General features: G+C 41.0%; 1 protein-coding gene across 2 annotated transcripts; it reads right to left on the bottom strand.

Annotated features, from left to right (window-relative positions):
* Positions 1-492: 492 nt before the first annotated feature.
* phldb2a (pleckstrin homology-like domain, family B, member 2a) lies at positions 493-19809 on the bottom strand. 2 transcript variants are annotated; one of them, XM_083926715.1, is made up of 17 exons: positions 19719-19809; positions 17045-17169; positions 14421-15385; positions 13772-14107; positions 10921-11055; positions 10499-10636; positions 8212-8358; positions 7162-7272; positions 6991-7080; positions 6698-6829; positions 5506-5608; positions 4647-4845; positions 3681-3771; positions 3446-3592; positions 3118-3334; positions 2863-2948; positions 493-2642 (listed from the first exon to the last, which is right to left on the bottom strand). In XM_083926715.1, the coding sequence occupies exons 2-17, from the start codon at positions 17097-17099 to the stop codon at positions 2502-2504; spliced, it is 3093 nt and encodes a 1030-aa protein (XP_083782841.1). In that variant the 5' UTR covers positions 17100-17169; positions 19719-19809; the 3' UTR covers positions 493-2501. The 2 variants fall into 2 exon arrangements, with proteins under 2 accessions (XP_083782841.1, XP_083782842.1); XM_083926716.1 differs by having other exon boundaries at positions 4647-4842.
* Positions 19810-21422: the final 1613 nt, after the last annotated feature.

Below are 21422 nucleotides of genomic sequence, written 5' to 3'. Positions count from 1 at the left end.
TGTAATTTTGAGAGATATTTTACATAGGTGATCAATGTGCTTCCAAACTCTGTCTTTTTCATTTAACCCGAGATGAACCAACCGTGACGGGGGGAAAAATCAACAATGATGAATTGTGAGTATGTGGATGCCTACAAACATCAAAGCTGAAAGAGATGTATTGAAATGTATTAAAAAGGGGCTGCACCACACTGTAGATAATACAACATTCCAAGAAAATTTTATTTCTGAGTTTCTGAGACATTTCAGAAATGTGTCAGATATACTGGGAGCTGACAAATTAGCACAAAGTTTCACAGTTATGGTGTTTTTGACTCTTATCATGGCTTTTATAAGTTAAATTGAATTAAAGGAAAACTAATTTAAGAGGTTTAAGGAGTTAAGCTTCAACACAGGGGCACTGTGCAGCCCTCTCTAATATAAGACAATAAAAAAAATTGATTCCTATAATGACACATTACATAACAGTGTAAAATAATGCTGTGGTACTCATCATGTTGCCATGTTGGGATTTTAAAAGCTTCTTTTTCAGTGCTCCATCATACCAAGAAAAACTTCAGCAAGGCAAGAACCCATATAACCCCCGCAGGATTTTACACCATGTGAAACAAAATCATCACACAACACAGAAAGTAACCAAAACACAAATCTGATTCATAATCAAAATTATTTATTCTTATTCATTTTGAAACATGACATGAAATGTCAAGTATAAAAAAACTGGAGCGTAGAGTCAACTAAAATTACCATGTTCATACACAAAATATAAAATATTACATTTCTTAAAAATATATATATATATAAAAGCGATAATTTGCTTGGTTTACAGGCTTACATCTCGTACGGTGGATGACAGTTTGTGGATGAGATGCTAACATGACGGATACCTCTGTTCACCGAGAAGCATCCAGGAAAGGCATCATCTCATCTGCAACACTGTCCGCTCTGCAGCCTCATCTGCACTCTGCAGTATGTATGCCAACACCTTGCTGTTATTGTGATCCTCCGTCAACAAATACAGTCAGACTGTTCTAAATAGTCAAACGATATACAAATCAAACATATGGATTGCATAAAACGTTCAATACTAAATTATATTTAAAAAATCAGTTTGTGTTCAGGATCCTGAAGATGATGGTTTTGCTTCCAAATAGCAAATCTTACACTTGATATGCATGTGCTTATAGATGCACATATCTGATATATGAGCTTTAGAAAAGAGGGATCGTTAAAGTGTATGGAGCTCCGGCCAGGACATTACGTCATTTCAGTGCAATAACTCTGCACTGAGGACCTCTGCTGGTCAAAAAACATAATGACATGCTTTAGAGTAACATGCGGGTGACGCAGTACATTCAGCATCACTGCTGCAAAACATGGCCTCATCATATCAGGCCTACAGCCTCAACTATAGATAGAGGGAGCTAGCTGCAAAGTGGTAGGCTTGATACACAGTACCATTGTGATCTGTGCAAATGGTCTACTTTTATGAGTAGAATATTTGGCAAAAACTATTAATAACTCATAACAATAAAACCTGAAAAGTGCCTGTAATTTCCTCTCCTTCATGACTGAAGTTTTCATATGTGAAGAAAAGCCCACGTGAAGATTAAGTGGAATGAAAGTGATGTAAAGAGACATGAACGTGGTTTGAAGGAATACTGATGATGGACGTTCAGCTCTGCTTTAAATAAGCAGACAAGACCAGCTTATGCTTGTAGTCTGGCATCAGCAATAAAATGCTTGAGTTGAAAAGGTAAAATAAAACTCAAACGAAGTACATTTGAATAATAGTGACAGTATAGAAGTAATAAATGTGACTTGAAATTAAAATGTGCATTCTTGCGAACCGGAATACAGACAGGATGATCGTATGTGGAAAAGGAGTGCTAAAAAGTTGTGACCCACTGATACAGCCCCATGTCCAACCAGAAGTAGAGAGGAATGACTAGGAAGAAGGCAAAGAAACAGACCTACAACTTAAATCCTGTAGAGAACAAAATGCTAGGTTATATAAAGCTGTTTGGTGTCTTTTATAGAAAGACAGCATCAGTATCTACCACAGCTTAGAAGTGTAGCAGATGTTGCGTCTCTGATCATTTAGAAGCTTCTGATCAAGTTTTGACTGAAAAAAAGCATAAAAAGGGAGCATATGAGACGAGCAGCAAATATTTTGTTTAAGGGAGGCTAAAATTGGAGAAAGTAACAACTAAATTGGTGCGAGATTTGGCGACGCTTCAGTCTCTCACGCCACATAAACTACAAAAGGAATAACTATATAGCTTAATTATGAAACCTGTATATAAATTATTTTCATCTGTCATATATGATTACATTATAATGTGTGTTTCTGAGCGTGAGTTGTAGGCTACAAATAATACAACAGGAGTTCATTTTTTCAATCAATCTCAGGTTGCGTTGATACGAGTGCCGCAAAGCTTCTCGTGTGGCACATTTAACGTTGAAGTTTAGTGGTGTGAACCCTGATCTGTTGGGATCAGCTACACCATGAAATGCATGTGTCCTTCAGCACCCGTAACCATAACGTCCATCCAGATACGCATGGCCTCAGGCGACGGAGCAACCATGTAGTACACCCGATCGTGGGTCTTCACACTGAACGTCAGCGAGGGGTTGGGGCTCTTTAGGTGCGGAAGTGAATGTAATGTTGAGGGAAAAAAAGTGAAATGAGAACAAGAGGGGAGAGGGGGTGAGGTGATGTGTGTGTCGGAGGGAGGAAGAAGAATGAAGGGAGAAAAGCAGAGGATAAACAGATTTCAACATTACTTCATAAAAAAAACAAAAAAACAAGGCATGTGTTAATAATCAAAGACACGCATGCGTGCACATAAACAGACTTACTTTGTGTGCGTTCTTTAAATGGTCATAGTACACCTCTTCTATGGCTTGGAAGTAAATGACTCCTTTCATCTTGGTCTCATGTTTGTCTGCAGCGGACAATATAAACAGAACCGACAAGGCTCTGATCAAAGCTCGGTCTCGGCATCCAAAGTATTCTGGCATAGCTCCAAGGTGACATCACTGTTGCCGTAACTTTGCTTCACGTCTTAAAACTGCACATTTTCATCAGAGAGCTGAAAGAAAGAAATAGCCCACCTGCATAGTAGGTGAGCGTCCTGCGATTCTGGTCGAAGACAAACCAGCGTTTCTTCCATGTCTTGATCTTGCCGCCCATTTTGACCAGGAAGCCTCGGCAGGTTTTATCTGTGATGGCCAGATGGAAGCAAGCGTCTGGGTTGTGTCCAGCTGCCTCAATATGGCCGTGAAGATCAAAGTCATCTTTCCTTACAGGGAGGTAGCGAGTCAGCCGGGACTATGGAAAAAGCAATTAAATAACAGATTGTTCGAGGAGTATTTGCACAAAGTTTACAGTGAAGAAAAAAACAAATCAGATCAACCTCTTCTCTTTAGTCATTCTGAATACCTGTGATCTTTGTTTCTCTCTGAGCTTCACCTCCCTCTCTACGAGTTTCTGTCTCCTGCTTGTCTCCTCCTGCAGTCGTTTCTCCAGGTCCTCTCTTCTTCTTCGCTCCTCCTCCAGAGCATGCCTACGCATCTCCATCTCACGCTCCTGCACATGTCACATAGTGTAAATTACATCAATCAAACGCACACACAATGACATACAAAGGGAGTTTTGGTTAGGTTTGGGACATTACCCGATGCTCCAGAAGCCTGTGCTTCTCAGCCTGGGCCTCTCGGAGTAAACGCTCCATCTCCTCGATCTTCGCCATATTGGACGTACTAGCACTGATGGAAAATGGAAAACACGAGTTATCAAACAGGAGAAGAACCGTATTTCTCTGATAATATTATAATATTTGAAAATTTCTCCAAGCCAATGACTATGTGCAGTACACCAATCATTCAACACTGTAAAACACATCACTTCAAATCTGTTATACTGCACATGTATTGACATTTGCTGCTGATGTTTTGCATACATGTTAGTTGTATTGTATTGTTTTGGTATCAAACCTCCTATTGCTTATGTTCTGTAGTTATATTGTTTAGATCCTCTACTTGTATAGCTGCTATTTATTATATCTTATCTCATTTGTTCCTTATTTTATTCTTTGTAAATGTGTGTGAAGTCCGTGATACAATAAACCATTTGAGGCTGACAAAATTGAAGTTTTGTTGTCCTTGCATAATGACAATAAAGTAAATTATCTTGAACCTATAACAAACAAACACACATAAGAAAGGAGGCTATGCAAACAAACTCAACTCATTTGTACAAATACCTAACACAAAATGAATAACTGGTCTCTAGTTTACAGGTTTTTGTTGCAGGAAAAAAAGGTAACACCATGATGTGGGACTTCCCAATTATGAACTTGTAAGACCCATCACTGCAACCTTAGACACGACAAAACGACATGAACACCATTACAAAGGTTGTGACTGAATATGCTAATGTGTATGTAACTGTAAGAAAGCGTGAGGACAGCTAGAGATGTGGATATGTTTGTCTCTCATCTGACACAAACACAGAGTCTCTTCACAATATCTCTCCTGATCATCTTCCGCAGCCTTCTAAAAATACAACTCCTCTTCTTCCTCCTTCTAAAACTCTTTCAAAGTAACCTTTTATCACTACGTCACTGTGCTTTCTTTCTAACCTGGAGATATTATCTGGGGAGCAGGCGGAGAAGCTGGTCTCCAGGCTGTCAGAGCTGTCCACGCTGACGGTATCTGAGGCTTGGCTGTTGTCCGGGTAGGAGAAGGAGTCCAGGAACATGCTGGGCTCAGACACCATCCTGCTGCAAAAATCACTTCTTCTCTGTCTGTCTTCATTCATGTGTGCATGGCTGTTGCCTGCTGATGGAAGAAAATATTACAGTAAGCACTACCTAACAACACCAGGGTTGAAGCTCACTAGTTGGCTTAGTGAAATAGCATCTTGTGATCATAATTTTATGAAATTCTGTCTGCAGCAACCAGGCCAAGTTACACTGATTATACTGGAAAGAGGCTGTTACTTTGAGTCAACAGGACGGGAAGAGGCACAGGGTTAATTAAGCATGACAGTACCCTCCATTATCAGCACTCTGTATTAGGCTGAGTAATTGTGTGGAATTACTGCTTAGCTTAAACCACTCTCAATCGTCAAGAAAAAAAAGTAATGAATATGTAAAAAAAACAGTAGGACTATTATGCTACAGTATTTCTCAAAACCTCATTACACATATCTAATGAATACATAGTTTACACCATTACCAGTGAAGATACTTTGTATGTGCTACATGTTTCAAGCAAGTTGGGCAAACAAATTCCTCTCTGGCATAATGAACAGTACTTTGTGAAGGCAAGCGTGTAGTCTTTGATATCAGATGTGGACTAAATGTGGCTCTCATTTATATTATTATTGGATCATTTTAGCATTTACTGTCCTGAATTTATAACGCCTGAGGGTTAAAGCCAGTCACACAGTATAGATTTGATGCAGATAAGATGTGACAGTTTGGTACTCTGACTCACTCTTGGGCAGGCGGCGGGTGCTCAGGTCCCTGGGCGGAGAGAAGCTGAAGATTTGCGGGATGACGCTGCCACAGCTGGAGCTTTGGGACAGAGGCAAATGAGCCTGAGGAGGAAACGGCACCACGCATGCTGTTTAGGGTCAGTCTCTACAACCGTCACACGACTAAAAACTTCTCTCATTCGCAAAGTACTTCCTGATCTATACGGGTGTTGCAACACATACTGAAAGTGTGAATTCCTGTTTGGGCGGATCATTCTCTAGGGATAAAAAGTTCTGAATAGTGATTAATGAGGGCAGTGAATTCCCCTCTTGTGCAGTCCAGAATCTGAATGGGCCAATATTTTGCAACAGTTTTTCAGTCTGCGTTATTCTTGCTGTAAGGCCTAATGCCGCTATAGTGCTGCTACAGCGCAGATGAGTACCTGACCAATCAGGTGCAGATTGGGGCTCTAAGAGATAGGCGCTAAAATAGAGCATTTCAGAGAGAGGATGAATACAGGTACACTGGTGATCAAAATTAGAGAACAATTTATAAAAACTTGATTCATCCAAAAAGAAGAGCTAAACCCCATAGAGAATCTCTGGAAAATCCTTAGCAACAAAGTAATTGCTAAGAAACCCACTACAGTTACTGAACTGTGGAAGAGATTGTAAGAATGGACCAAGATCAAACCAGAGCAGTGTGAAAACTAGTGATGTCCTGTGGGTGCAGATGTGCTGAAGTTCTTCAAAGCAAGGGCCTCTACATTTGCTATTCATTTGTTTAGTCCTATAGCCCTAAGAAAACATTTTTTAAATCTTCTCCTCTGACACAGTGGTTCCTGTTCTCTAATTTTGCTCAATGTTTTTTTCACAAAATAAAGGTTTTTGTTGAAGTACCTTGGTTATTTAAAGAAACATGCTAGTACAGCAGGTGTATAGCCAAAGCGGGTATTCTATCAAATTATGGATGATAAACAATAACAGTATTTCAGAATAAATTAAGTATTAATACTTTGTTCTCTCATTTTGATCTCCAGTGTATATTCAGACAGACAATATGAGAAAAATAATGTGTTTTTTGAACATTAACTCATGTAAACATGTTCCAAACCCAAAATACAGGTATGAACCTGAACTTCAGCATAATATAGGACCTTTAATGTTTGCTTAGATTATTGATTATTGTTTTTACAAAAAGGTAATAATGACCTTGGGAGGAAGCGTGCGTCCCAGGGATCTGCCGTAAGAGGTGAGGAGCTGCTGGCTCCTCTTATGAGGTAGGCTGTCAATCAGGTGGGAAGAGTTTTCTTTGTTGCTTCTTCTCCTTTCCTTCAGAGAGTGCTGCAGTGATTACAGAAATCACAACGGATAAGAAACGATAAACATAACAGGACTTTTCATCAGAGACACTGAAACTTTGGTCATTTACTGTGTGACAAAGAAAGAGGAGCACTCGGCTGGTGGAAATATAAAGCACTATTGCAGCTGTGACTTACACCTACCTCCTTGATGGCGACAGGGCTGTTAGTGAAGGTCCGCCCCTCAGACAACTCTGCATACTTTCCTTCCAAAGATGCCAGTTTCTCTCTTTCCTGCCAACATCAGGATACAATCTTCATGTAAATTAAATCAAATACGTATGTGCTGTATCCGCATGAGAATCATTTTCTTACCTTCTGAAGCATGACGAGCAGATTGTTTTTCTCTCTCTGGAAATTCTCTCTCTCTTGCTGAGCCTGTAAGGTAATCTGCGAAGACTGTTTCTTCAGCGTCACGAGTCTCTCCTGTGACAAGAAAAAAACAGCACAATATCACTACACAGTATCCTGCAATTCTATATCAAGCAAAGTAATATTGTCACATTAACAGATACTCCAAATGTTGTTTTATTATGAAGCAGCAGCAGAGAGAACAAGAGCATATTTTCCTTTTGGGATATTTTTTGTGATATTTGCTTTCCTACAACTACTAGTCCTTTACACATTGACTTAATATCACTCACTCTGTTCTGCGCCCTCTGTGGAGTTACCCTCAATTGAAAAATCTATATATTCTAAGTCTTTTTTTTTTACTATGTAAATAGTATTTCATGCTTACCATTGCTGGTATTGCTGTCTCTTGTAAATAGCTCATGCTTTGTGCTGAAAATCTCACAATTTTGCAGCTTTATTTTCATGCAAACCTGTAGTAAGATTAATGACAACACACCACAATGTAGTAACTGAAAAAAAGAAAATTCACAATGATCACCACAAAAACTTTTTTAGGATTTACATGTGCCTCGACAGATCTTTTATTTCATATGATTGGGCAGATTGATAAGATTAAACACTCAAAAAATGCACTTTATCTGATAAAATAGGAAACTGAAAGTAGCCTCAAACTCTGCACTTTTTTAAAGACTACAGACAAGTAGTCTACGTCTTAAGTGAGGGACATTTCTGCGGGTCTTTTACTGAAATCTGAGAGCTCATCATGATACAATACGTTGGTTCAAACATGCACTGAGTCCAGACAAATACTAAAGATCTACTTTTTCTAAACCATAAAACAGCAAGGACACTGGTGAGTCATGTTCTGTTAGCATGCTCCAAAAATACCCACAGTAGTAACTATACTGAAGATACTCCAGGCTTAGCAATTGAAAAGTGATGCGGTGCCAGCACTGACTGCGATGTGTTAAACATGCAGTACATGCTACATGCACACGCACAAAACCTCACCTTGCGTGTGACCATGAGGCGCTGACACTCGGCGATCTCTCGCAGTAGCTCTTGGCTCTTACTCTCTTTTTCCTCGTCCTGATTAATTTCTCTCTCCAGCTTCTGAAACTCCAAATCCTCCAAACTTTTTGTCTGCTCTTCAGCCTCCTGAGAAACAGCACAGACACATGCAATACACCAAATGTAAGGTAAAAGTACATAAATAGATAAATGCACACTACAATCATATCCCACAGTAGATATGAGATGTGGCCTGAAAATCCTCAGTAAGATGTGACGAGAGAGGCTGAGCACATCGGCTGCTGTTAAAGTGAAACCACAGGAGGGTAACACCAGCTCATACTGATGACAGTAACCGGGGCAACTGTGAGCATCTGAGGGTGCTCTCTGGTCCTGTGCTCTACTCATAAGCATGGACAGGAGAAGTAGATCTGTCCTATCCTGAGAAGTTAGACGCTAAGGTGGTCGGCTGCAGTTTAAGACCCAGGTGTGTTTTCTTACTCTGCCGGCGAGAGACCCCTCCCACACACACACCACCACCACTGTAGCGCCTCACTTCCACCGTCCCACCTGCGTGGTGCAGTAACAAAATCTTATTTAACACTCAGGTGTAAAGTGTCGTAACGTTAAACAAACCCACATATTTGGATCATCTTGTTGGCCTGTCTACCCACTATTTCCTGGTGCTTTGGCCTTTAAGAGAGAGAGGGACTTAAGAAAAATGTCTTTCCCTCACAAACAAACACTTTTTTGGAGACATTTCTACCGACGTCTTAACTGAAGTGAAAAGAGCCAACTGCAGAGCGCGCAGAACTGCAGATGAGGGCACGGCAGGGACGGACCTGAGCGTGTAGCAGCATGACCATGTAGGGAAGTCCGGTATCGTCTACGTAGATAAATTCACAAAATTCAAAGAAATCGCTAATAGCAACCAAATCCTAGCGTTCAGAGCTGAGCACAGCTGAGCCAGACGGTGGACAGGGCTATACCGACAGAGTATAAATGCAAGTACTTCGTTATTCGTATTTATTATTTTAACATGAGTATACAATATTATAAACAAATGTATAGGTCAGAAAAGACAGAAAGCATAATAGGCCCTCTTTAATGATAATTAACATTTTGCACATTTTGGACAATGTGTTAAATCTTGTGTCCTTCAAAGTGTCAGGTTTTGGGTGATTTTAGTTTTCCACAAAATTGGAGTCAGATGCGCTAACATTTTTTTTTTTTTACACATGGTAACTATTTGGGCCCATTCCCAAATGTGGGTCTAAGGGATACCAGGGCAGAAACAGAAGTTGAAAAATGTGAGAGGGGAAGTAAAGGGAAGGGATCCAGGATTACAAAGAACAAGGTCAAGAGGGATAATGAAGGCGCAAAAAGAAACAAATTGGCAAAAAAAGAAAAAACAGGTGAAAAATCACAACTGAGGTATTTGGTTTTTCTGTGAGTTTTGGCGCCCACTGCACTAATTCTGGAGGATTCAGAATGAACTGCCATGTAGTGTCCAGTGGAGTTAGTTTAGGTGTGCTGCTGCAGAGATAGTGAGCTGACAGGTCTAGATGCAGAAACACTCCGCCCTGGCAAATACGTCTGAGCCCCCTCCCTTTTACACAGATTTCAGTGTCCGATGTGAAGCAATCGATATCACAAGAGCTGACGAAACCTGAAATGCTGTCTCGATTTTCAGTTGTGTTACTTTAAAACAAAAGGGTTTAGTCTTCAGTTTAGTTTTGAATCAAGTTTCAGATTACAAAAAATATTTTCCACTGCTAATTTTTTGTTTTAGTTTACTATAATAACCCAGATGCCTTTCCATTTTACCTCATTCCCACATGCCTCAGATTTTTTTTATAATAATGCTGAAATCTGTTTATCCTCTGCTTTTCTCCCTTCATTCTTCTTTCTCCCTCTCACACATGCATCACCTCACCCTCTCCCCTCTATTCTTATTTCACTTTTTTCTCAACATTACATTCACTTCCGCACCCAAAGAGCCCCTGATGTTGCACATTTGGACAGTTTTAGGTGAGGGTCTTTTAGACGACCTTTATGCTGCTTTGCAGATCTAATTTGTGATGAACCTCCTCGAGCTGGTGCTGTAAGCATTTCCTCTTGGAAACATAATTTGTTTGTTTGGTTTTAAAATGAATGTAACTGAAGCCGTGTTAAAGGAAGCTGCGGTTGACCTGAACTGATCCCTGAGAGTTTACTTGAGCTGTGGTTTAGTGTCTAAGAATGTCTGCCAAAAACCTATCATGGCTGGATCATTTTACATTTTTACCTGTGTATTCTCAGTGTGGCTCGTCTTGTCAATACTATGAATCTTTTTCTTAAGTTGATCCAGAAGCTCCTTTTCCCTCTGCAGCTGTGTAACCTCCGACTCCTGTTCCCCCTCCAGCAGAGCACACTCCACCTCCATCTTGCGGGAAACAGCACCATTCATAAGAAAAAAATAAATTAAAAAATCCCATAGAAATATATTATCAACTTAAAGTGAAACAAACAAACGTATTGAAAATAATCAAGACATAATAAGATTAACAAAAGAGCAAAATGCATGCTCACTTCAGCTTTACTGCGATGAGCCTGAGTGATAAACTTCTGCGCAGTGCTCTTTTTTTAGTTATCAATCAGTTTCTTTATAAGAACAAATACTATGAAGCTGTTCAGATGTCAGTTTATACATTGCACTATGCAGTCTACCTCTCTGACAGACTCCTCCATCTGGTTGTCCAGGTCTTTGATCTTCTGCTCGAGCTCCTCTATGTTGTTCAGGACTTGGATCCTCTCTTCCTCTATATGCGTTACTTCCTGTTTCAACTGCACGCTCTCCAAGGCCTGTGTTGACATAAGGAATGCATATAAATGCTTGGCTGCAAAGGAGACTTCACATTTTGAATACACACATGCAACTAAAAACACATGGATAGTGGACGTTTTGAGAAATGCACAAAACATCATACAGTAAATTGTTTGTAGCTTGTCTTTGTGTTTGCATGTTCAATGCAGAACATTTTGAGAAACTAATTTTCCAAGTATAGAATGTGTTGTTGAAGTAATTTGCCGGCCGGTAGAATCAGTTTTTATGGAATAGACGACAGCAGCTGCTGTTTTAACTCATCGGAAGCTGGATCGCTGACAACAGGGGCAGGATTCTTTTCTACTTGATGTAATGGAAATCTCTATCAGTGCACTCCACTGCCCGCCATGCCAGAGTATTTCCACTCTACCAAAGTCCTACATCCTTCATTCATACTCATAGATGTTAAGAGATCCTGTTTTAGCAGGTATTCTTTCTTTTAGGAGCCAGGAGGATTGTTTTCATGGTCACAGCCTCATGTAGCCAGCAGCTCTAGGATTTATAGTTTCCCAGACAGCTTTCTGAGTACTCTTTCTTCTTGCGCACACTGCTCTTCAGAATGCAGATGGTGGAAGAGAGGGTATTTGGAGTCTGTAAACCTCTGTCACAATTGACACATTGCAGAAATTACAGCCGCAGCTTGGAAATGTAATTTCAATAAACTTGAGGTGAGTCTATGTCTTTCACATAAAACCACATTGGTTGAATACCTGTGGTGATGCGTTCACTACATTCTGATTTTTACAACATTGATCTTGCCTCAGTGAAAAATTTCAATACATCTGGAAAAACGCATGTCTCTTCCATGCATATACATTAGCATTCCTTCACTCACACACACCCGCACACAGAAGACATGCGCACAATAATTCTCCTTGGGATAAAGTAATTTCCTGTTCCCTGGAGTTTGAATGGCTGAGTGCTGAAACAAAACTAGGACTTCTTCATTAAAACCAGACACACCATTAGGTTGTTACTGCTCAAGAATGGAAAAAAAGCTGCACTTTTACAGAGACTGTAACTCAGAGGCTCGAGGACTGGCAGAGTGGAGGACGAGGGGGGCTTGCCTCGGAACAAAAATCACATTATTTGACATGTTTAGGTATATTGAGATGTGTAAATTAAACATGTTATTTTATTTCTCAATAGGTGCAGCAAGGCTTCAAAACTGTTAAAAAAAAGCAGATGAGAGAGAATAGTTGTAACGTCAAAGCTGTGAGGAGGTCTTGTGCAACTGTGATTTTCCTGTTTATATGTCTAAAAAACCCCACATAAACAGGAAATGTACAAACTACTGACTGCACACACTTACTGCATAAAACTTCTGACTAAAAGCTCGGTGATTTTGAAGAATCTGCGTCAACCAAAAGTGTTGACTAATAATAATGTGGAAGACACACTATATTCCCCCATGGATGTGGTAACAACATATGAGCCTGCACAAGAGCTTCATGCCACATGTTTGCACTTTTCCTCTAGACACATCCAGTTTGAACCAAATAAAAGGCAACCTTTGTTATTATGTGAATGTTTTTTGGACCACTCCATCACATACACATACACACTTCCTACACAGTTCACATATGGACACATTTGGGTATTCATAAAAACTTTGTTATTTGGATTTTGAAATGGTGCTCAGTGGACGCGTGGAAAGCATTTACTCTTATATTACAAAAGGTAAACAAAAAAAGATCAACAAGCCATCGGCAGTCTGATTAACTGCATTCCACAGGGGGGAGGGGGTGCGTCCCGTAGGACTTGGTGCCCTCTTCACAAACTTTAACACTCATTCTGTAGCAGGAAGCTTGAGTGAAGGCAAAGAAAGGATGTGGATAAACTGTACCTGGGGCAGATTTTCTCTTCTTTATCAAAAATATTAAGTCCAGGTGATGCAGCCTAATCAGAAACTTCCTACAGAGGAAGGCCTTTTTCCAAAGCAGACATTTTGACTTGTCCCAGTTGGAAAAGCACAGGTGTTACTAATAACATTAACAATGGCTCTGTTCAATTCATGTGCAAATAAGCCATGACAGTGTGACAGTGACCCTGCATGCATATTATAAGACCATAAAACCAGAGCAGCTAAATGGAATCAGACTTTTTACACATGTGGGAAATTCTGCTGTCAATATGTCCTCTATGAAAAAGGCCCACTATGACCAGCAATATTGACCTGCTCAAATCCCCCGATCATTTCAAAGACATAACTTCTCTAGGATGTGGATATACCGTATATTATTACCCCAATCTCCACCCTAAACCCTAAACTTTGAACCCTCATGGACTGAACTGACATCACCTGGAAAGTGGTTGAATACGAGAGGGTCCAAAGGCTGGGAATGGTAGAGACAGGAATGGGACAATGCCAAAACATGTCATGTAAAATTGTGGGTTTGAGCAGGTTTATTCCTTTTTACTTTTGTGTTCTGTTGTAAAGCACTTTGTGGAAAATTTGTGATTCATGATTTTGGGTTATATAAATGAAATGTACGTGACTTCTTCTAATTATACAATGTTTAATGTTAAGTATATCCTTCCTGTACTTTAATTAAATTTTGAACATTCTTTAGATAATTGACTGTGATTCAATTTAATTCCCCGTGTGTTATAATTTGTAAATATTCAAATTTCACCCTCATGACCGGATGTTTATGAGGACCTGTCGATAGGCATGACTTTGGCAAAACTTACTTTGGCTCTGTGGTGGGTGGAGGGTGAGGGGGCACTGTTGTTGTTCATGTTGATAGCAGGCGAGTGGGACCTGGCCTCTCTGTAGTTGCTCTGCTGGCGCTGGCTGACCTGCTGCTCCTCAGCAAGTTGGAAGTCTCTGGCTTTGACTCCAAAGCAACTCTCTGGAGCCACGCTGCTGGGAGAGTCAGAGAACACTGACTCATCGTCTGACACCTGCAGCTTCTCCAACTCCTTATTGATCTTCTGCAGGTCAGAAACAGCTGAGCCCGCAGGCTCTCTCTCCACATGGCCAAACTCAGTGCACAGGTTTAAGATGGTCTCTAGACGCTGGCATTCCTGTAGACAGGTGATGCATACTTAAATATTTTAGACTTTACTGTTACTTTCATGCTTTCAAATTAGGTCAAACATGAAGTTAGGAAGTTGTTAAAGTAGTATAAAAGTGTATAAACCATGCCCCCAAATAAATTTCAGTCAAAAGCAACTGGACTTGGTAATTTGTCTAGGAAGACATTTCACTTCTCAACTAAGAGGCTTCATCAGTTCATGTACGCATCTGACCAGGCTGGGACTGGTCCAGAGTTCCACTGGTTCCTAGACAAATATCCAAGTCCTTATTGTATGAACCATGGTTCAAACGGACACTCACCAATCTCTGCACTTTCTGCTCCCTTAGTCGTTCATCTCTCTGGTGCTGGTGATAGTCTCTCAGCTCCTCTTTGCCATTCAAAGAGCTGATGCTGCCCACCCTTTGTCCTGGACCCAGCCCACCCTTCCCAAAGGACAACCTCCTCTCTCCGAAACTAAGATCGAAGCCTGTCCCGTCCATCTCTACACCCAGAGAGCTCAGAGAGGCCAGACTGGCCCTCCTGGGAGTGCTGGGCATGCTGGCTGGTACCGTCACATCTGGTGGCTGCTCCAGGGATGAGAGACTGCGCCGTTGCCCTGCGGAGCCCCCCCTGTGGGAACCCACTGAGTGTCGTGACGGTAGCGACAGAGCAGGGGGGTCTGCTGCGTTGTGAAGCCGCGGCAGAGAACGGCTATGCATCCCAAGGCTGTTAAGGGAGCCAGTGGAGTATTTCCTCTGCCGGGAGTCTCCTCCAGTTTTACCCTGAGAGTAGAGCCTGCGACCCATGCGAGGGCTGGACGGCACGCTGGCTGCTCCACTTTTGACCCTGTGAGAGCGAGGTAGGGGCTGCCCATAGGAGGAGAGCAGAGAGCTTCCATCTGCTGCGTTGGAGAGGAGCAGACTGTCTTGTGACTGGTGGCGAGAGTGGGAATGACGGAGCAAGCCGTTGGGGCTCAGCTGGCGTTCACCTTGGCGAGGTGACGGAGGCACACTGCTGCTGGTCATGTAGGAAAAAGTTCTGGCGGCAGACGGAGGTCGTTCGGTATTGCTGAGGATTGACAAAGGCCTGGTGGACTGAGATCCAACAGGTGAAGGCACGCTGAGGTACTTGCGGCTGCACTCAGCTGCCCTCAAGCTGGCCTCCAGAGCACTCTTCCTGCGCTGCAGCGTCTCCATCAGGTCCTGTAGCTCTGCCTTAGAGCGAGAGCCCCTCAGCAACGTCCCACCTACTGAGCCACTGTTGCTGTGCTCAATCTTCACACAGTCTGTAGAAAAGAGAGAGTTGTCAGAGCATGAAATCCTGTCCCTTTTTGGTCTATGTAATCCAGTCAGGTCTAATGTAACCTATTTAATAAGCACCAGCTCAGCTAAGAGCAGTGCTATCACTCATGTGCTGAGTAAGTGGGGGAAAACCAGTGAAGAATGTATGCTCATACAGTTCTGAGTCCAATACAAACAGAGGCTCAATCAGTGGTTAAGCTTCTTCTAAAAATGGAAGTATGCTGGTGGGCCAAGACAAGCCAGAATGCGTCTCGACTGCACGAGAATTCACTTATCCCCAACCCAAATATCTTAGCAAGCAGTGTGAGAGGTGCCCTGCGTCATGGGTGGCTGGACGCTGAATCAGTACAGAGTTGTGATATCAAAGAATGTCCACCTCCTGTACTCCTTTGTCACAGAAACTCATTAACACATTTGGGTTTTATAAATCAATTCTGGTTTGCCGAATCTAATAAAACTTGGATTATTAACTTAAGAGTGAGACTGTTATTTACATGTATCCTAACTTGTTGTTATAGATCATGAAGGAATAAAACCTCTCTTTATAGAAATAGCTGTAGCTAAGATTCTCAGCCTTGTATGGTATGACCTGCATTGACAGTGGGAGTGTCTTTAAGAAGCTGTAGCAGGTAACTAGACAATCTCAGTAATCCACTGGTACCAACCACGTCAGCTCATCCGGAGGGGGGTAAACAACGTTCCAAAGTTTTGGAGGGAAAAACTGACATGGCCATTCTCAAAGGGGTCCCCTCTTACCTCAAGGTGTGTGAATGAAAATGGATAATATAAATGCCCACGAGTCTCCCCTTTGAGAGCTGAGACTTTTGTGCTAAATTGTATTGATGTGTGATGATGTAAGTCCCTAACCATTTTATTGTAGTGAAACAGTTTTTTCAAACTTGACGTCATTATATAAAACGAGCTGTTGTGACCTTTAGATCACAGCCTCATGAAACTTTACAACCACTAACTAGAAAGCTAGGGTATTCAACAAACATCTTCGCTCTAGCTTTCCAACTGAACCCACTACAGACTTTAAAAGACTAATAGTTAAGAGGTTAATGTTATTTCAACATGTACAGTATATGTGTGCACATGCACGTACTTCAAGCCATCCCTGCTTTTTCAGTCAAAAGTCTGGATATGCCACTGCATTGTATGTGTTTTTCAGGCAATCATGATTGAAAAAATAGGCCCGAATCATGTTCCAAGAGGCACATTTGACTGCAACCCTGAAGCGCTTAAAGTCTTGAACAATGGACTGAACAAACAGCTGTTCCAGTTGAAGGAAAATTATAACTCAATAAAGCTTTTCATGAAGCAACTAATCCAGACTTAGCTATCTGTCTATCAGCTAAAATGATCTGGTTTATTGTCATTTATCCGACTCTGTTCTTTGTACATAAGTAGGGGTTGTGAGATTTGCTGCTCAGCAAACCAATTAAAGGGATAAATGTCAAGAAAAAAGGAATATTGTATGGATGACACTGGGGGCAGTGTAATTTCTTTTGTATTTAGGGGGAGTCTTAGGTAAGAACTGGTTGGGGGGAATGATCAAGGGTGATAACATTTTTGAGAATAAACAAAATACAGATAAATGTCAAGGAAATAACGAAAACAGAAACGTATGAATGTTGTCTTACCTGAGCTGTAGCCCAGTGTGGCGACCGCACTCCTCTGAGGAAGCATGCTGTTCATCACACTGACCTCCTTTCTCTGATGCAGTCTGAGGATGCAGGATTCAACTGGGCCCCACGTGCTTTGTTCCCTGAGAAGAGGAAAAGGGAAGAATCAATATGAAACTCACACATCATACTGTAAAAAAAACAAACTTCTTGTATTCTACATATTGTCAATAGGAATTATAGAAAACAAATTGATCCTAATCATATTGGAATCCACATAAATACTGAATGTAACAACTCAATTCAGTTCAACTTTGCTCAGTATTCCTGCAACATCACACAGCAGCATATTTCAATCTAGAAACAAAAGACTTAAAGAACATCACAGGAAGTTGAATCCGGCCCCTCGACGTCCCCTCTAACAACTCGACAACAATACATCAATTCAAGCAGATATTTCAGATGTGCATATTTAAATGGAGAGGGAAAAAAAAAAACTTTCCTCAAGACTAAGTAGGAAAACAGATCCAGAGGAAAGTTTTTATGCCTGGCTCTGTCACCAATAAAAGGCAAATCTGAAAAGCAGCACTCTGCACCTTAATCTTTGTTCTAGCCTCAAGCTCATGACCAGGACTCCAAAGTATTCCCTCAGAGCCTCAGGCCAGACTTACTGAGACAGCAGTCAGAGTCAGAGGTTCAGACGGGGTCAATCTGGACTGGGACTGCTTTAAAACTTTATTGTATTTGAAACATTTTTTCTCATTAATTGAGATAATACCAAATATTTGCAGGCTATACTTTAACAACTTCAACAACTTGTTGATTCCTTTTCACTATTTCATATACTTAAGACTTAAAGGCCCTATAATGTAATAAGTGATATTTCCATGTCTTTTTTATTATAAAGCAGGTGGAGGGGCTGTATAAATGCTGTCAAAGTATAAAAACACTCAATTAACAGAGAAAAATGTCCTATTATACTTTTTTAATTTTGGGCTCTGGTGAATTTAGATGGGATTTCTGACATTTTATTGAGTAAATAATTAATCAGGTCACTATAAACATAATCAATAGTTTGGAAAATGTAAAGAACAGCACTAATACAGCTTCTCACTCTCAGTTTTTCCAGTGAACAACAGCACAAAGAGAAAGTCACACTCTCTCCTCTTACAAAAAGAAGGTTAAAATAAATAATTAAAATAAAACCAAGATGTACATAGTCAGCTCCCCACAATTCATGTCAGAAAAATCCAACTGAGTGAGGATATTTCACATCATAGGGATTTCAGTGCTTTTTCCTGAATCCACAGACAGGGCGCACACACACACACACACACACACACACACACACACACACACACACACACACACACACACACACACACACACACACACACACACACACACACACACACACACACACACACACACACACACACACACACACACACACACACACACACACACACACACACACACACACACACACACACACACACACTAACACACACACACAGATGGCTGATCCAAGATTTTCTCCTCCTGCTGTCTGGGGAGAGGGCCTACAGGAAGTAGGGTATCCTTTTACACAGTCACACAATCAATCAGCATGAGTTCATTCTCCAGACCTCCTGAAAAAAGGGGTGGGGGGACCCCTGGCTTCATGTCAGGAGCATGAGTTTTTTTTACTGCATCACCCAGACAACTAGCCAGCAGGATAGTGCAGATCATAAACGCAGAGAGATGTAAACAGTTTGAGGCATGGCCTCAGATAAGATGTTTTCATTTCATGTGTGGAAACACTGTGAAGATAAACACAGGACGGTGCATAAGGCTCAAGCCACAGCTGCCTTGTAAGTCTCATTGCACAGACAAAGACAATGCTAATTTCTATTCAAAGTAAATAGTAATAATAATAATAACAATAATCATCATCATCATCATCATCATCATCATCATGATAATAAAATGTAAATAGTTATTAAGCAATAAATTAAATTAATCTCGGGCCAACAGCTAACTATTTTTTTTAGTTTTTAAAAAATATTTCTAATCATTAGCTCTATGAAAATAGAGATATATTGCTGTTCTAATTCCCCTAAGCCCAACTAGTGACATCTAGTGATCCCAATATTCAGTTTAGAATTATGCAAAAAGAGAAATAAAAGAAATACTCACATTAGAAATGTTTATTTTGGTTCAACTTATTGATTAATGCAGTAATTATTTCATCTGCTTTTACAATAATCTGATTCAACATCAGGCACCAAACAAACACACTTAGGGATGTCGTTGGCTGTCGTCCATTGTGTTTTAATTGGTCGTGTCATTATCCAGCAATGTTGAAACATCAATAGTGAACCCCGACCTCTCAACAAAGTCTGTGGCAGCTCAAAATCCCCCCCTGACTTTTTGGGACATTTTCTTTTGCAACAGCATGACACATTCACCTTCGCCTCAGTTACAAACACAAGTCATACTCGTCATTTTATGCACTTTAACGTTACATTTGGCAGCGACTGTGCACGCAGTCAGCATGTGATCAACAACGTTAACGTTAGATACTTGTCTGACATAGCGATGTAAATGAGACAAAAACGTGTGTTTCGCCCGGAGCATCACAGTTTGTATCAACCTGGAGAATTGAGTTGCAGACTGAATTTACCTCTGTGTGAAAAGAAAAGCGACTCACCTTCGACTTCTGTCCCCTTCACATAGTTGCGAGTAGTAGTAGTGTTTTAGCGTCTGTTGCTGCTGAAGCTGAAGTCCTCTGCGTGTGTGTGTGTGTGTGCAAAAGCAAAGTATGACAAAGGATCAGACAGGAGACCCCCTCCTCTCCCCTCCCACCTCAACTTTTAGCTCAGACTCTCCTCCCCAGGAGAGAGAGAGAGAGAGAGAGAGAGAGAGAGAGAGAGAGAGAGAGAGAGAGAGAGAGAGAAAGGGGGAGAGAGAGAGAGAGAGAGAGAGAGAGAGAGAGAGAGAGAGAGAGAGAGAGAGAGAGAGAGAGAGAGAGAGGTAGGGGGGAATGTTTACTTTGCAGCATCAGGCCCTGCTGCTGCCCCTCTCTGGTCGGATAGAGGATTGCTGGTATGTAGAGGAGCAAATGAGAAGAAGAAGACGAAGAAGTGCTTTCATTAGTGGGTCCTGTGATCAATCACATTTGTTTTAACTCCCTTTTTGATAGATAGTAATTCAGACAATTAAACAGATGAAAATATTACGCATTACATCTTTAATTATAAGTGTCTTCAAATGAATCAGTAGGTTTAAATCCCCTCTAGCACACTTTGCCTTCTGTCTGCAGCTGACTTAGACCTCTGACCTCACAATGATCAATAAGCTGCACTATCATGTTTACATTATGTCATATTCCAGCATGTATACACCAGGTTTGATTGAGTCACTGCTCATCTGTCTTGTGACAGTGTCTGCATTTTCTTGCTATTTCCTAGACTGGACTCTCTGCTCTTCATGTTATATTTGCAATGGTAGCGGTCTTCTTGCTGTTGAGCCAGGTTGTTCACAAGGAGCTTCTTCTCAGTTTTCACACAGCGGAGAATTGCCACAATGTGTGTTTTCTATAGAAGAAAAACCAAAAACTATGCATTTGTTCTCAGAGTTGTAAAAAATAAAAAAAAGACTCTTAGATTGTTGTTTCAACAGTATGTGGAGGCGGGAGGAGGCCCCATCGCAGTGTTTGAAACAGAGCCAACCTCACTCCCCCTCCTAACTGTGCCGGCAGAGAGTCCAAACCCCTTACAGTCAGGGACTTACCCGCTCTGCAACATGGAGCGTATACAATACTTTGATCATTCTTTGATCTAACCTGTTTTTATAAAAACTGATCCAACGGCATGTTAAACGAGTGAATAAAATATATAGAAAAAACTATCAAGTTCAGGGAGTAAAATTAATGCAACGTTACTCACTTAAATCCCACTGAAAATCTTGTACCATCATGCAAAAAAACTCCAATTACATCATAGGGAGGGGGCTGCGGAGTTGAGCCTGGACGAGATGATTACTTCCAGACACAGAGCTGGGGTCTCACACACACACACACACACACACACACACACACACACACACACACACACACACACACACACACACACACAAATCTGTCCACCCCCCCCCCTCTCTCTCTTTACAATTTCAGGAAAATAAAAATGACACATAAATCTCAGGAGGGTCTCATTTGAAAACTGGGAAACTTTATATTTATTGCCAACACAAAGATTTAATTGTCATCGAGCACTGGAATGTTACTCAACTTCCTGTCCAAAGAAGGTTTTTGAAAAAAATGGGTAAAATTTTGAAGCAACCACACCACTATTTGCTGCAAACAGCTGTATGCATATATATTTTCAAAACTATAGGCTAGTCTAGTCTAGTT

This window comes from Echiichthys vipera (assembly GCF_963691815.1).
Source record: "Echiichthys vipera genome assembly, chromosome: 14".
Lineage (NCBI taxonomy): Eukaryota > Metazoa > Chordata > Actinopteri > Perciformes > Trachinidae > Echiichthys > Echiichthys vipera.
This window is presented reverse-complemented; position numbering and strand designations above follow the sequence as displayed.